Source organism: Cucurbita moschata, unplaced genomic scaffold, assembly GCF_002738365.1.
Source record: "Cucurbita moschata cultivar Rifu unplaced genomic scaffold, Cmos_1.0 Cmo_Scf00074, whole genome shotgun sequence".
In the NCBI taxonomy this organism is placed as follows: Eukaryota; Viridiplantae; Streptophyta; class Magnoliopsida; order Cucurbitales; family Cucurbitaceae; genus Cucurbita; species Cucurbita moschata.
The window spans coordinates 330,739-348,570 of record NW_019268590.1 but is presented as its reverse complement, the minus strand read 5'-3'; the positions used below and the strand labels follow the sequence as shown (position 1 = coordinate 348,570).

At 38.1% G+C, this 17,832-nt stretch overlaps 1 protein-coding gene and 1 pseudogene across 1 annotated transcript; both read left to right on the top strand.

Annotated features, from left to right (window-relative positions):
• Positions 1–12,666: 12,666 nt before the first annotated feature.
• LOC111438434 lies at positions 12,667–12,788 on the top strand (annotated as a pseudogene).
• A 3,269-nt stretch (positions 12,789–16,057) lies between these two features.
• On the top strand, positions 16,058–17,386 carry LOC111438405 (aspartic proteinase PCS1-like). Its single transcript, XM_023076316.1, has one exon. It carries the CDS (start codon positions 16,058–16,060, stop codon positions 17,318–17,320), a length of 1,263 nt encoding a protein of 420 aa, XP_022932084.1. The 3' UTR covers positions 17,321–17,386.
• Positions 17,387–17,832: the final 446 nt, after the last annotated feature.

Sequence of the window (17,832 nt, the reverse complement as noted above, 5' to 3'; positions counted from 1 at the left end):
GGTGGTTTATTGAGTATAACTTTTATACTCTTGCTATATCTTCCTTTTTCAAGTAGGTGGCTTTTTTACTATTTTTATATTTGTTCTTATAATGATTTTTTATTTTCAAGAATATAGACTGAATTTGAGACCTATCTAAGAAATAGCTATAAAAAGGACGTAAAAAGTGATCACCGAACATAGGTTAAATGGTAAATCATTAAATTTAATGACTTTTACTCACTATTCAGATTGTTTTTACACCTATTCAGACCCGTTCTCATAAATATTTTTGTTGGTAAAGAAATTAGACACTATTTGCAACGTACCCTAGAAATTTGGTTGAATAGCAACTTTAGGAAGATTGTGAACCGGGACGCACCAGAAAATACTTGAACAAGTAAGTTACTAATATGGAACAAGCATCCAATAGTACTAGCAGGAGTCAATTAGGACAAGTGTCATATGATTACAAATCATATCTATGGACCAAATTGATCAATTATCATGATAGTTAAACCTAGAAACGTGTATGGTTAGTTTAGCATAGTTTACAACTTTATAGTTTTTGCTTGCATGTTTGAGAACTCAAATATTCTTAACATGCTTATGAATTCTCCAACATGCCTAGGTTGATTTTATTCCCTATATTGTGCCTTTTGAGTATGATGTACGTTGTGATTGTCTTTAGATGCAGGTTAGAGGAGTTTGGAAACATGTTTATGCCCAATTATGCGTTGGACAATCGGTAAGTGCCCTAGAGCGTCTGTTATGCTGGTTATAGATTATGAACCATTGTTTTACGTTACTAAGATACTAGAACCTAGTTACAGGCCCCATTGTCTCCTTTGGGTTTACCAGGTACTTTGTAGGGATGATTAGGGTGAAACCCCTATTCATGAACTAGCCAAGAGGGGTTAAGGTCTATGTGGTATATATAGTCGAGTTATCACCCCTTAGTGAGTTACACGAGTCACAGAGGATAGGTTACTGAGGTAGTTTTAGTTGTGCCCAGTGGGAGAGCAAGGTTAGTTATTGTCTCCACTCTAAAGGGTGACATGATAGGTAATTTACTATTGTAATGCAAGAGGGGTGTGAACAAGTTAGTTACTATCTTCGCTTGGAAGAGCAATTCGACAGGCCAATGACTATTTCACCTTAAAAAATGGTGCAACAGGTAGTTATAACCCAGCACCACTAAGGGAAATTCTCTAGTATGAGCTTAGTAGAGAATCAGGTGTGAAGTACGTATATTACGTTAGAGCAAAAGGGTTCCTCCATAGTTACTAGACTTACCATAGGCATGACCTTTTCCGTTATGAACTCGAGTGGTGCTAGGTTATAACTAATTAGAAGAAATCCGTGTAACTTTAGATTTGAATGCACGCCTAGGAGTCTAAATGAACCGATCTGTTGTTGCCACGTATCATGTCCAAGAAGCGAATACTCTTACTTGGTGCGTGACCTATTCTCGCATGAGCAGCTCTCTAGTCACATGTGAGGCACTTAAAGGTCATTTTCTGTCCCATTTTAAATCTCGTTTGTCAGTTTTTCGTCTCGATACTAACCCTTATTTTTCTTGAATTAGGACCTACAAGAGAAATTTCATAAATTGTAGAGATTCAAACCTACAAAAAAAAAATGCTAGATCTGGAAGGCACACACCAGCCATATAAGTAATCGCACAAAATTAAGCAAGTAATACTTGTAAGGATCGCTAAGATGTCCTAGCATGAAGGCATCCATTTTCTTAGCAGGTTAGAATATGCATGATTAAGATTACAGACGGGAAACTTTGGATAAAAATACATTATATGTACAATATAAAAAAATTACCGTTATGTCCCTAGAATAAGATTCCGAGATGCATGTTTTTATGTTACACAAAGCTAGGAAGAGACTTATGATGAATATGAGTTTGGCAATACGGATGAGTAAACTATGTAAGATGTAAGAAATTACAAAAATGTCCCTATAGTGAGACTTCTGATGAATTTTTCTTTATATATTTTCCGTTGTGTTAGAGAAGAGGACGAGATATTATGATATATATTTCAGGCAATTGATGGATGTTATCTTCCCGTTATGCTTGTTTGATTTCATGAATATTTTAGTGTATGTTTCCGGTGCTTTAGTTGATTGATAGGATATGTAACACAAAAAAATAAAGGAAAGCCCCTTATGCAAGACCCAAAGGATCCAAGGAAGGAAAGTAAGAGGATTAAACAAGGAGAAGGATCTTAGTAAGTCATTTCCATACCCTAACAAGTAATCTTAAGGACTTAAGGCCTTTGGAGAAGGATTGAGAATGAAAGCGTAAGCGAAAAGGACAAAAATGTCATTTTTCAAATTATCAAGTATCTTTCCGAATTTTTAATTCCTTATCTAAAATAAATTTCAAGATGCTCAAGAAGGGAGAAATGACCAAAAAGGGATGAAGACTTTTTAGAAAAATTATGGATTTTTTGAAAAAAGAATAATAAAATATTCACAAAGCGGCAAATTACCAAAAATACCTTGAAGTTAAGGATAATTACGGATTTGCCATTCTGCTAAAAACATCATAACCTTCTTAGTACATTCTGCACAAAATCCTTCGAATCTTGACTCCAGCCGTTGGATCTCCTCCAAACTTGGATATATTCTAGAACACTCACGGATCATCACATCCAACGACTAGGATTCAAAACCAAAGATGGCGAGGCTCTGATCGGAGTAGATATTGTCGACGAATTTTTTAGACAATTCACGACGATTTTGGAGCTCCCATTGTCGGTTTAAGTTTCTCCTATAAATTCTGAAGTTCGGGCAATCGTTTGGAACAAGAATTGAGCAAGGTCGAGCTCCCAATCGTTGGCAATAAGTGTTTAGATTTTGGGTCTCCTACTCTCGTGTTTCTTCCAAATTCGAGAGAAATTCTCCACCATTTTCTTTCAAACTTGTTCCTATAGCTTCTAAACAAGATTACCCACAAGTTCTATGAAGGAATAGATTCCTAAAAGTGCCTAGAAACCATTCCCTTTATCCCATTTGCCATTAAAGAACTTCAAGGAAATCTCAAAATTCCAATCCAAGGATACACAAGAATTTGCCTATCAAAGACGATCCCAATAAGTTTCTGCACCTCCAAGGAATGTTTCCATATAAGACCACGAAAAGAAATAACCTCAAGAACGTGCCAAATTGAAGAAAATCCATTCCGGGCTCAAATTGGAGGAATCACGAGCTGAAACGTTGTAAAACAAGATACCCAAGAGATCGAAAATTGAAGGTGTCAGGTAACTTGCAGACCGAGAGTGGTTTCTAAAAATTAAGATCCCACACTCAAATTCGTTCCTCCAAACATATTCCTTTAGATTTAAGGAAGAATAAGGAGAGGTTCCGTAAAGAAATAGAGCCTCGAAAACCCCTAGAATCAGCTTCCCAATAAGAAATTCTCTGCTTTTACTCCGGCGAGAAATCATATTTTGGACGAACTTTGGAAGCAAATATCTTAGGCTACGATCCACGAAAAGAAACTAGACACAATAAGAAGTCTGTGGAAGGAAAGTTGATGTAATTCGGGTACCGGAAGCTCAAGAGCGGAGGTCCCGAACGTCGACAACGAGGAAAGTAGCCACCTTTGTTAAGAAATACTCGTAGAAATCATTTAGATTTCCATATGAACCCTAAAAAAGGTATGAATTTAGGATATATGAAAGAAAAACTCAAAGAACCGTGAGTTAAGGCCCTAAGTCGATCAAATTGCTCGGGAATTAGGCAACATTAAAATAACCTACTAGATGAACTCCGTTAGTTATGAAATTTTAGTGGTGAGCATATTTTAGCACGCTGAGGTTATATATGAAGTTTGGTGCTCATTGGATAAGGATAAGTAGGTAAACCAAGAAATGGTGCAAAATGACAATAATGCCCATAAGGAAGACTACCTATGATTCATGACCTAGATGACCTCCAAATGTTATGAACCTCTGTAGTAAATCTTATTTTATGAAGTTTGATGATTTGGTGAAGTTGAAAGCCATCGGAACACGTTAAGTAGCAAAAATAAGAATTAAGGTAAAATGATCAAAATGCCCATAAGACTACTTATGAGATTTCAAGGTCTATACGTGCTCCGAATGATTTGCTACTTCTTATAAGGTGGATTATGAAGGACATGAAGATAAGTTCGAGGTTTCAAGTTTATTGGAGTAAGTTTGGAACCAAAACCAAGTTAGGACCCAAGAAACACCTAAAGAAAACACCACAAGAATTAAGACTCTTCTAGAACCCTCTAATGAACTCTCTAGGAATCTAAAATCTTCTAGAACAAATCATGCTAAGCTAGGTTCATATGGTTACAAATACAAGTTACAACTTATGACATTAAAGATCTTAGAAACTTACAAGATTAAGAACTAAGAACAACAATACACAAGCTTTACAACTACCAAGTAAGAAGAATGCTAGGTACCACTTAAGTATGAAGGACCAAGGTCCCCAAACTCAGAAACTCAAGAATACTAGGTAATACTCTAGTCATGTCCAAAGTTACCCATGACCTCCCAACAAGCGGTGCACAAGTATTCCTCTTCTAGGTGGGATGCCCTGCACCATGTTTCCTTTGCAGGATGTCATGCCTCAAGTTTCCCTCACCTAGAAGAGATGCCCTGCAAACTTGCAGGATGTCATGTTCAAGTATGCACCGAGAAAGTGACCTTTATGGTCTATCAAGGGGAGTAGTCTAAGGTCACGGAGGAACAAGAAGAGAGTAAGTTACCTTAGCCAAGAATCAAGAACCTCTCAAGACCTCCCATGGTATAGCATGCTCATGACTTAGACTACGCTGCTTGGAACGTATGAAGCCTTGAGCGTAGGTTAAGCAGACTGTATTATAGGGCAAGCCCTTGATGTAGTATTACACTACATCGCGTAAGAAGCCTTGGATGTAGGTTTTTAGACTATGCCGCTTGGAACGCATGAAGCCTTGAGCATAGGTTAAGCAGACCGTATTGAAGGGCAAACCCTAAGATGCAGTAAGACTTCATCGCTTGGAACGCATGAAGCCTTGGACGTAGGTTAAGGTTGTGTCGCTTGGAACGCATGAAGCCTTGGACACAGGATTGTTAGGTGCATGTCTAGTGCCTTAAATCCTAGGGGGAGCGTCTTGGAGAAGGAATCAAGAACAGAACAAGAACCTAGAAAGTACCAAGAATAGGAGAAAGATCCAGGACTAGAACATGGATCAGAATCCTAGTTCTAAGGACAAGAACCAAGAACAAAGAACAAAGAACCAAGAACCATAGTACTAAGGTCCTTAAAGGAAAACTAAGGTTTTAGAATCCAAGAACCAAGATCTTCAAGAAAGATCAAGATAAGAACCCCAAGTCAAGAACAAAAACTAGAGGTCCTAAGTACTTACAACAAGAACAAGAACAAGGACAAGAACAAGAACAAGACAAGAACAAAGAATGTGATACCCTAGCATATCAAGGACACGATTAAGAGCCTACAAGTACGTTGAGAAGACAATTAAGAAGAACAAGCCGGAATAAGTACTTGGCCTCAAGATATAAGTAAAGGACTAAGACCACAAGGACAAGGAAAAGTCGGAGAAGGGTACGCCGACAAAGGACCACTAAGAAGAAGAAGGTTAAGTATGGACACCCCAATGATAAGGACACAAGAAATTAAGGACAATGAACTTTCTTCGTGGACGAAAGTTCTTAAGGGTGGGAGGATTTGCAACACCCAAAAATGAAGGAAATCCCACCTATGCAAGACCCAAATGATCCAATGAAGGAAATTAAGAGGATTAAGCAAGGAGAAGGGTCTTAGTAAGTCATTTTCATATCCTAAGAAGTAATCTTAAGGACTTAAGGCCTTTGGAGAAGGATTGAGAATGGAAGCGTAAGAGAAAAGGATGAAAAGGTCATTTTACAAAATATCAAGGATCTTTCCGGATTATTAATTCCTTATCTAAAAGGAATTTCGAAATGCTCAAGAACGGAGAAATGACCAAAAAGGGATAAAGACTTTTTAGGAAAATTATGGATTTTTCGAGAATATAATAATAAAATATTTAGAAAGCGGCAAATTACCAAAATACCCTTGAAGTTAAGGATAATTAAGGATTTGCCATTATGCTAAAAAATCAGAACCTTCACAGTACCTTATGCACAAAATCCTTCGAATCTCGACTCTCAGCCGTTGGATCTTCTCCAAACTTGGATATATTCTAGAACACTCACGGATCATCACATCCAACGGCTAGGATTTAAAACCAAAGACGGTGAGGCTCTGATCGGAGTAGATTTTTTCTGAAGGATTTTTTAGAAAATTCAACCGACAATTCACGACGATTCTGGAGCTCCCATATCAGTTTAAGTTTCTCCTATAAATTCTGAAGTACGGGCAATCGTTTGGAACAAGAATTGAGCAGGGTTGAGCTCCCAGTCGTTGGCAATAAGTGTTTAGATTTTTTGTCTCCTACTCTCGAATTTCTTCCAAATTCCAGAGCGATTCTGCACCATTTCCTTTCAAACTTGTTCCTATAGCTTCTAAACAAGATTACCCACAAGTTCTATGAAGGAATAGAGTCTTGAAAGTGCCTAGAAACCATTTCCCCTATCCCATCCGCCATTAAAGAGCTTCAAGGAAAACTAAAAATTTCAATCCGAGGATACACAAGAATTTGCCGATCAAAGACGATCCCAATAAATTTCTGTACCTCCAAGGAATGTTTACATAGAAGACCATGAAGAGAAATAACCTCAAGAATGTGCCCAATTGAAGAAAATTCGTTATGGGCTCAAATTGGAGGAATCATGAGCCGAAACGTCGTAAAACAAGATGCCCAAGAGATCGAAAATCGGAAGTGTCGGGTAACTTGCAGACCGATAGTGATTTCTCAAAATTAAGATCCCACACTCAAATTCGTTCCTTCAAACATATTCCTTTAGCTTGAGGGAAGAATAAGGAAGAGGTTTTGTGAAGAAATCGAGTCTCGAAAACCCCTAGAATCAGCTACCTAATAAAAAATCCTCTGTTTTTACTCCGACGAGAGATCATATTTTGGACAAAATTTGGAAGAAAATATCTTAAGTTACAATCTACGAAAAGAAACTAGATACAATAAGAAGTCTGTGGAAAGAAAGTTGAGGTAATTCGGGCACCGGAAGCTCAAGAACGAAGGTCCCGAACGTCGACAATGAGGTAAGTAGCCACCTTGGACTTTTTGTTAAGAAATAGTTGTAGGAATCGCTTCAATTTTCATATGAACCGTAAAAAAAGTAGGAATTTAGGATATATGAAAGAAAAACACAATGAACCGTGAGTTAAGGCCCTAGACCGATCAAATTGTTTGGGAATTAAGTAACGTTAAAATAACCTACTAGATGAACTCCTTTGCTTATGAAATTTTTGTGCTGAGCATATTTGTGTATGTTGAGGTTATGTATGAAGTTTGTTGGTCATTGGATAAGGATGAGTAGGTAAACCAAAAAATGGTGCAAAATGATCATAATGCCCCTATGGAAGACTACCTATAGTTCATGACCTAGATGACCTCCAAATGCTATGAACCTCTGTAGTTAATATTATTTTATGAAGTTTGATGATTTGGTGAAGTTTGAATGCCATTGGAACACGTTAAGTAGCAAAACAAGGAATTAGGGGTAAAATGACCAAAATGCCCCTAGGACTACTTATGAGATTTCAAGGTCTATACGTGCTACAAATGATTTGTTACTTCTCATAAGTTCAATTATGAAGGACATGAAGATAAGTTTGAGGTTTCAAGTTGATTGGAGTAAGTTTGGAACCTAAACCAAGTTAGGACCTAAGAAACACCTAAAGAAAACACCACAAGTTTCAAACCAAGTTAGGACCCAAGAAACACCTAAAGAAAACACCACAAGAATCAAGACTCTTCTAGAACCTTCTAAAGAACTTCCTAGAAATATATGACCTTCTAGAACAAATCATGCTAAGATGGGTTCATATGATTACAAATAAAAGTTACAACTTACGGCATTAAGGACCTTAGAAACTTACAAGATTAAGAACCAAGAACAACAACACACAAGCTTTACAACTACCCAAGTAAGAAAAATGCTAGGTACTACTCAAGGACGAAGGACCAAGGTCCCCAAATTAAAAAACTCATGAATGCTAGGTAATACTCTAGTCATGTCCAAAGTGACCCATGACCTCCCACCAAGCGGTGCACAAGAATTTCTCTTCTAGATGGGATGCCCTGCACCATGTTTCCTTTTCAGGATGTCATGTCTCAAGTTTTCCTCATCTAGAAGAGATGCCCTGTAGACTTGTAGGATGCCATGTTCAAGTATGCACGGAGCAAGTGACCTTTATGATCTATCAAGGGGAGTAGTCTAAGGTCACGAAGGAACAAGAAGAGAGTAAGTTACCTTAGCCAAGAATAAAGAACCTCCCAAGATCTCCCACGGTACAGCATGCTCATGACTTATTCTATGTTGCTTGGAACGTATGAAGCCTTGAGCGTAGGTTAAGCAGACAGTATTATAGGGCAAGCACTTGATGCAATATTAGACTACATCGCTTGGAACGTAAGAGCCTTGGATGTAAGTTTTTAGACTATGCCGCTTGGAACGCATGAGGCCTTGGGCATAGGTTAAGCAGACCGTATCGAAGGGCAAGCCCTAAGATGTGGTAAGACTACGTCGCTTGGAACGCATGAAGCCTTGGACGTAGGTTAAGGCTGTGTCGCTTGGAACGCATGAAGACTTGGACACAGGATTGTTAGGTGCATGTCTAGTGCCATAAATCCTAGGGGGAGTGTCTTGGAGAACGAATCACGAACAGAATAAGAACCCTAAGGTCATGGAGGAACAAGAAGAGAGCAAGTTACCTTAACCACAAATCAAGAACCTCCTAAGACCTCCCACGGTACAGGGAACAAGAAGAGAGCAAGTTACCTTAACCACAAATCAAGAACCTCCTAAGACCTCCCACGGTACAGCATGCTCATGACTTAGACTACGCTGCTTGGAACGCATGAAGCCTTGAACATAGGTAAGCAAAATGTATTATGGGGTGAAGCTCTTGATGCATTATTAAGACTACATCGCTTGGAACGTAAGAAGCCTTGGATGTAGGTTTTCAGACTATGCAGCTTGGAATGCATGCAGCCTTGGGCATAGGTTAAGTAGACTGTATTAGAGGGCAAGCCCTTGATGCAGTATTAAGACTACATCGCTATAAACGTAAGAAGCCTTAGATGGAGGTTTTTAGACAATGCCAACACAATTCTTCTAAAAATTCTCTATAGACCACCTCAAAGCTTGAATTTGGTCTCTTTATATTAATAAGAAGGAGCTCTTCCTTCTTTGCGAAAGAATTGAAAGGCTGAGAATATAAAATGTCAGTCAAGCATCTCGGTAAGAATTTTTTGAAATTGGGCATTGTTTACTTTGTAAGAATTTCATGCACCAAAAGTTTCTAGAGCTCAAATAGGATATTTTTCGTGAGAAGAGCTTAAAGAAAAATAACCAAATGATGTCCTCAATTTCTCATTTTAAGTTTCGTCGAAAGTTTATGAAAATCAAGAAATTTCTTCCCCACGTTTAAGCTGATCTTTTAAGACTTGTTTCTACTGCTTCGTGGTAAGGAGAAAAGAAACTTTGAGGAAAGAAATGAAGGCTAGAAGTCGCTGGAAGCGAACAACCCATAGATTGACTATTGGTAAGCTTTCAAGTTTAAAAGTTTAAAATTTTGATTTTGAAATTCGACCTCTATTGCACAAGTCATGACATGGGTCTTATATCATTAGCTTCGGGGGAAAATATAGAACAATTTTGCTAAAGGAATTGAGAGAAGGTAAGCTCCAAGTCAGCTAGACCAAGAGCAAGAAACATGTTGATAAGTACAGCGTCGAGTACCATACCTTGACCTCATATAACCTTACTCAGTTATGAATCAATTTAAGTAGAATTTGTCTTAAATGGGGCTATTATTTTATTTTTATTTTTTATTTTTTTTGAAGAACTCGAAAAGAAATATTTGTTGGACCTTGCTTCAAGGCTGAGTCATTCCTACTTCTTATGCTTCTTCCGTAGAGGGTTCGAAAGCAAGCCCCTAGCTCCTACGCCTTGTGGCAACTCTCCTCTTAGGTGTCATCCTTTTAGCTTTCCTCTATAGTGGAGGTCACTTATTGATTCCATCTTAGGTTTATGTCTCTATTTCCTTCCAACGGGAAAATCTATAACCTTATTTTAATTCAGTCTTAGGTCTTTTTTAGGCATAAGGTTTTAAAGGCTTACCTGGCTGTGAAGGATCGTTTTTGAAGCTGAGCCATAGAAAAACCTTTGTTCTAATACCAATTATAAAGATCTAAAGTTTTTTTTTTTTTTTTTTTATAAACTATTAAAAAAACATAAGTTTATATATATAACTATTGGTATATTAAAGTAGTGTTTATACAGACTCATTTCAAAAACAAAATAAGAAGCCTTCTCAAAAAACAACTCAAAATATATTTAACTAAAGACGAAGGTTAATCTATGCTCCATAGTCCACTCCCATCCACGACCAGCTCCTAGTTACATAAAAAAAAAATGATAAACATGGAGTGATTAAAAACTCAGTAAGTAGCTTACTTGGAGGTTCTTAATCGCAACCTTAAGCTAGAATATCATTTCTTATTGTGTTTTCAGGGGCATGACACTTAGAGCTCATCTTGTTAGATGTCAAATGCTGATTCTAAAAAAACTTTCCTTAAAGTATCCTGATAGTGAATCGTGGTGAATGTCATCTCTTCTAGGTGAGGGAAAGGAGAGGCTCTTCATAACATTTTGCTCATCGTACATAACACAGGGAATCCCCATAAAAGAGAAATAGGGGCCTCGTAGTACACCTCGTGATGGGAGATAATTGTTACTTTTGGGCATGAATCTTAGCAACTTATTTGTCATGCTATTCAAATAATCCTAGGTACATTCTTGACACATGGATCGTTGGTGAACCTAGACTTGTACATAATACCATAGGGTAGGCTTAAAATTTAATGGTTTTTAATTTAGGTCAAATCTAAAGGGCGGCCTAATGTGATTTCATGGGTGTGAAAACTTACTATACTATAAGATCGTGTAAGAAGTTTCATGCTACATAGGTGTCTTAACGTTACTTAAATCTCGAGCAATTTGGTCGATTCAAGACATTAACTCACGATTCTATGTACTTTTATTTCATGTTTCCTTAATACATATTTAATTTATGGTTCATACATACATCTAATCGATTCCTACAAGCATTTCTTAAGGAAAGTATAAGATGGCTACCTACCTCTTGTATGGTGTTCAAGGCCTCATTTTTTGAGCTTCCGCAACTCAGTTCTCCAAATTTTATTTGGTAGCTTCCTTAGTGAGTCTAGTTTCGGGAACCATTGAGAATTTTGTGAGAACAGACCCCAAAGGAGTCCAATTTTATGAATAACTAAGGGGTTATAAAATTAGGCTAACGTGGTAAGTTGAGTTCAACTAGCCACCTCATCATCTTTTTACTTCGTCTGAAAATGGACTCCGCCAGCTCATTTTAGGGCGTTTCTCCCCTCAATTTCTTTATGAAATGTAAAGATCGAGTGTCATGGAAGAGATTGGGATTCGTATATTACTAGTTCGTGACTTCAACTTAAGTTATGGACGTCCAAAGTTGAGAGGAAACTCAGTTTGTCGCCGTAGCAAACCTAGAGGGTGTGGTTATTGGGCAGTACGATCGTACTGTTAGGCCACACTTCCATCACCAAAATTCTTTCTTATACTTCACTTATGCTAGACAAATGGAATTGAGAACACGACTTGACATTTAGGCTGAAGTTTCTGAAAATTGAGAAATTTCTTCCTCACGTTTAAGCTAATCATTTAAGACTTGTATGTACAGATTCATGGCAAGAAGAACAAACACTTTGACGAACAAAACGAAGGTTGAAAGTCGCCGGAAGCAAAGAACCCATAGGTTGTCTATCGATAAGTTTTCGAGTTTCAAATTTTCAAATTTTTATTCTAAAATTTGACCTCTATTATACAAGTCGTGACATGGGTCTCATACCAAAGGAGGGACTATATGCTAATGTACCATCTATTCAAGTATCTTAGGAGAACAAGGGACTATATACTAATGTACGATTTATTCATTAACAATGTCAACCATATCTTCTTCCTCCTCACCATCCACCATCTCCAACACGATCTCATCTACCATGGCGTCGACCTTTGGCCCAATCTCTCTCCACCACGCTATCATAATCTGTCTCACCAAAAACAACTTCAACATATGGCGCGCCCAGCTCCTCCCCTACCTACAGAGTACAAAGCTTATGGACTACCTCGTAGGCACCATTGCCACACCTGCCAAGCTGGTCCCTTCGTCAACCACTGCTTGTGCTGACCTGGTCTCTAATCCGACCTATGATCAGTGGTATGATCAAGGTAAATAGGTCCTTAGCAGTCTTCTCTCTTCCATATCTGAGGAGATTTTTCACGATGTGGTTGACGCTACTATGTCCAAGGAGGCGTGGGATACCCCGCAATGGATGTTTTCATCGTCAACTCATGCTCGCACTATTCAGATCCGTGTTGAGCTCATCATGTCCAAGAAACGTGATCTATCTGCTGCAGATTATTTTCACAAGATCAAAGGGCCGACAACCGAGCTAGTCGCCGTTGTTCTGCCTTGCGGGATGATGACGTGATCGCGTATCTCCTCGCTGGTCTTGGCCCTGACTATGATCCCTTCGTTACCTCGATGACTACTTAGAGTGAAGCCCACACGCTTGATGATGTGTTTGTATATCTAATGGCATTTGAAGCTCGCCAACTACAATACCAAGCTGAACTTTAGTTAAATCCTGGATCTTCGGCCAATTATGCTGGTCGTGGTGGTTAGTAGAAGAACCGTGGGCATAGGGATCGTGGTTGTGGCTGTTCTCGAGTTGGCGCGCCCTCTCGTCCTACTGGTGGTCATCGTGACCCTTCTGCTCGTCCTTCATGCCAGATCTGCGGCAAAGTGGGGCATACTGTCATTCGCTGCTGGCATAGGATGGATGAGTCCTATCAAGATGAAACTCGTTCTGCGGCATTGGCAGCTACTCCCTCTTACAAGATTGATCAAAATTGGTACACTAATCATATCACTAGAACTTGGATCGTCTCGCCATGCGTGAACGCTATCATGAAGGTGAACAAGTTTAAGTCGACAATGGAGCAGGTTTGCGAATTTTGCATACTAGTTATTCTTCAATTAATATTGCTGCTCGTCCTCTTGCATTGTGTAAACCCAAAGGAGATTCTCTTACTATGAATAGATATGACCTATTATACGTTTAACACAAAGTACATGGTAAACTCAAAGGCGACAGTGATACATGGTAAACCAAAAGGAGACAGTGGGGCCTATAACTAGGTTCTAGTACCTTAGTAACGTAAAACAACAGTTCTAAGTCTATAACCAGCATAACATACACTTTAGGACACTTACCGAAAACGCTCATGATCATTGCCTATATATCTTTTACGCTCAGATCGCTCATGATCATTGCCTACGAAAAACGCTATTGTAGACTTTTTATGAGATTCATACTATTCTTTTATGTCATAAAACGCTATTCTTTTACGTATCTATTTATATTACATATTGTGGATTCTTTTACGTATGTCACAACAAATATAGGATACAACAGCTTACGAAAAACGTTATTGTAGACTTTTTATAGTGTTTTTCGTTTGTCGTGACAGCCCATGTTATTAAAAGTCTAAAACATTTTATAGCGTTTTTGTATAGCTATAACAAATGCTATAATAAAGTATGCAAATATAGCTTATATATAATGGTGTGGAAATCTTTTATAGTAGCTACATAGCCTAAAATATTAGGCTATTATTAACTTTAGTAGCATTTTTTTTAAGTTACAAAATAGTATGCTATAATTACTCTAATACACGTTTGATAGTACATTTTTATGTCGTATAAAGTTTTAATTTACTCTTGCTAAATCAACGCACATGAAATAATATTTCATAATACATTAAATATTAAACATCAAGAGACTTCTATTCATAATTGAGATTTTATAATCTGCTAGCACGTTATAAAATAAAGTATTCAACTAGATCTATATAAGAATATTAGACTCGTTACACTTCCCCAATTTTTAAATTAGTTCCTCCCACCCAAATACAAGATAAATAGAACAAAAACTCATAATCCACAATATGTGACATCTTTGATTGGTATTCGAACAGACATCATTATCTTCTATGTTCCACTCTTTTATCAATGTCAATTAATACATTGTTCGTTGTTGGTTGCCAATTAGAGCTTTCAAGGAATCCTGCAACATTATGGAAACACATAAATCAATAATTCAAAGAGAAGTACAAAAGACATAATAGTTAAAATTGTATTGAAAGGTGTGACATGTGTCGGAAGTTTTTGTTTTTTTTCTTTTCTTTTCTTTTCTTTTCTTTTTTTTCTTTTTTCTCTTTTCCATGTCCTTTCAAGCTCTTCCTTTATCAAACACCAAAGTAACAAAATTGAAATATCATATAATCGAATACTAGGTGGAAGTCCAAAACTTCATACCTCTAAGAAGTGATCTATATGCCGTAGTTGTTGCAACATTGCCCAACAAACACAAAGACTCACTCTTATGGAAACTGTGCAACTCGTTTATGGAGGCAAAATACCAAAGTAGAGAAATGTTAAAAACTTATAGACCGACATATTTATTATNTTTTTTGTAATGTGTTTGAAGAGTTCTAAAGTCTTAAGTGACTTTGACCTTGATGGTCTATTTTTGAAGGATTCTAAATAATCATAAAATAACCATATTTAGGTTGGAGGGATAACCATTTAAAAAAAAATAAAGTTTAAAAAATGCAATACTATCGACCTACGATAATAAATCATATTTGTTGTAATAAGATCATAGTGTAAACCATATTTGATTTATTATAGTAAGATCTTGGTGTAAACAATATTGTACTATATGCATTCAACCAGTTATAATAAATAATATTTGTTGCAGTAAGATCATGGTGCACACAATATTGTACTGTATGCAGTTGTACTCATTATAAGGGGGAAGTATCCCGATGCACAGGACACACAAAATACATGAGGTCCATAGCTTTAACCCATGGCATATATTTATGATGTGGGTCATACCTTCATTCTTTTATAAACATAACTTTCATGAATAGCATACATGGCTAAACAATATTTCATAAACCTCAAGCGAATATGCTAATATAGTGTGCATGACATAACGTATATTTAGAGACATCATGCATCATACAATATGAAAGTAATCACAAAATACATAACATAACATCATATATATGTCTCATGGGATCCCACGTAACATAATATACATAACATAACACCATACACGTCAAACAGTCACAAGTACGAGATGTGTAAGAGACATAGAACACACGTGGTTCATACTTCATACAATTCATCTAACCAATCCAATAGTAAAGTCACATAATTGGTTTGCCTAAGCCGTCACTAAATTTTCTAAGTTGCTATTGGTTTGATCCTACACCAGTTTTGTTTAGAAATTGACTCCCAACCACATTAAAGGTAGATTCTACTCATGGAGGTTAAATCTACGATCATATTATTGTTAAACAAAGATTTATCACTGTGAAATTAATTGAGTTCATTTAGTATCATAGTTGTGAACTAAAAAATTACATATTTAAACTAAAAACAAATCATTTAATCCGGATTAGATCACAAATTTGTACCACACATTTGTTCAAACTAAAACTAAAATTGGTTTATAATACTGTCTTGAAATAGGATTTTAGAATTCTCTATCGTACATTTAATTAAGTGCTCTCTCTCTCTTCCATTTTTACTCTCTATATAATAGCAACAACAGCTTCATCCAAAAACACGTTGGATATGACCCACTATCAAAATATATCGAGGCAACAACAAAGAGAATAGAAAAGAGTTTCTTTTTTAATTGTTGCTTTTTTTTTATTTGTTTCGGTGTATTTAGACGGTGGGTCTTATCCAACGTCATCAAAACCGTCACAAACACATAATCATGCCTCTCTCTCTCCTACTGCTCTCCCTATTGGGTCTCTTATTCTCCCCATCAAACTCCCTCTCCCTCTCCTTCCCTCTGACCTCCCATTCTGTCTCCTCCCAAGAAGCCTCCCTTTCCCTCTCCTCCAAAACCAAATCCCATGGGAAGTTCCCCTTCCAGTACTCCAACGCCCTTGTGGTGTCTGTTCCCATTGGATCGCCGCCGCAGCAGATGGACATGGTCGTAGACACCGGCAGCCAACTGTCCTGGATTCAATGCCACGGCAAAGTAAGGAGAAAATCAGTGAAGCCCATGATTAATTGGTTTGACCCTTATCTCTCCTCCTCTTTCTCTTTCCTTCCCTGTAACACCACTCTGTGCAGACCCCGAATTCCCGATTTTACCCTTCCTACTTCTTGTGACCCAACTCGCCACTGCCACTACTCCTACTTCTACGCGGATGGGACCCTGGCCGAGGGTAATCTCGTCACTGAAAAATTCACCTTCTCCAATTCCTTAACTACCCGCTCCCTCCTTCTGGGCTGCGCTACGGCCTCCACCCAAAACAGGGGTATGTTGGGAATGAATACTGGACGCCTCTCCTTCATCTCCCAGGCCAAGATATCCAAGTTTTCCTATTGCGTTCCGGATCGAACCGGGTCGGATCTAACCGGCTTGTTCTACCTTGGAGACAACCCCAACTCCGCTAAATTCAAATACGTCAACATGTTGACTTTCCCCAAAAGTCGACTCTCCCCGAATCTTGACAAGTCGGCCTACACCCTCCCGATGAAGGGGATAAGAATAGGCAACAACAAACTCAACATCTCGCCCGCCGTTTTCAAACCGGACCCATCTGGGGCCGGTCAGACCATGATCGACTCCGGCTCCGATTTGACGTATTTGGTAGATGAGGCCTACAGCAAGGTCAGAGAAGAGATGGTCAGATTAGTGGGGCCCATGATGAAGAAAGGATACGAATACGCCGCCGTCGCCGACATGTGTTTCGACGGCGCAGTGGCGGCGGCGGTGGGTCGGAGGATCGGCGACATGTGGTTCCAGTTTGAGAATGGGGTGGAGATATTGGTCGGGAAAGGGGAAGGGTTATTGACGGAAGTGGAGGAAGGGGTGAAGTGCGTGGGGATCGGACGGTCAGATAGACTTGTGACTGAGAGTAATATAATCGGGAACGTTCATCAGCAGAATATGTGGGTGGAGTACGATCTGAGCAATAAGAGAATTGGGTTTGGTGTTGCCAAGTGTAGTGGATTGAAGGCATGATCATGGACGGTGGAGATTCATACTATTCTTTTGTGTATCTATTTTTATATTACCAAATTTTGTTTTTAACAAAATTTGTTGTAATATCAATACTTATTGATCATTCATTTCGTTCAAGTATATGACTACGAAATAGTTTGTTCTTTTGAGTTCTGCGCCTAAAACTTGAAAATGAGGTCGTTAGAGAGTTGTACCAAAAATCAAGTGTTAAACTCCAAAAATCAAGTGTTAAACTTAGGTGTTATTAGAGACTTTAGGTGACAAACAAATAAAAATTTCTGAAATCTATATATGTCAAATGAAAACTGGTTGCTCAATAGATAAGTATAAGCTCGATGATTATTAGACAAAATCAAGTACCTTCTCTAAAGAAGTTTGAAGAATTTTGAAATTTGAATCCTTCTTTCCACGAAAACTGTGAGTGGGCTTATCCTAGTACCTTAGGCTACATGTGTGTGATTGGTGTCATAGCTTTGTGGGGATTAGGGGGTTCCTGATTAGGACTCGACTGC

What these genes read in the sequence shown, in the direction of transcription:
- LOC111438405 (XM_023076316.1), top strand. Translation starts at nt 16,058, where the DNA reads ATGCCTCTCTCTCTCCTACTGCTCTCCCTATTGGGTCTCTTATTCTCC.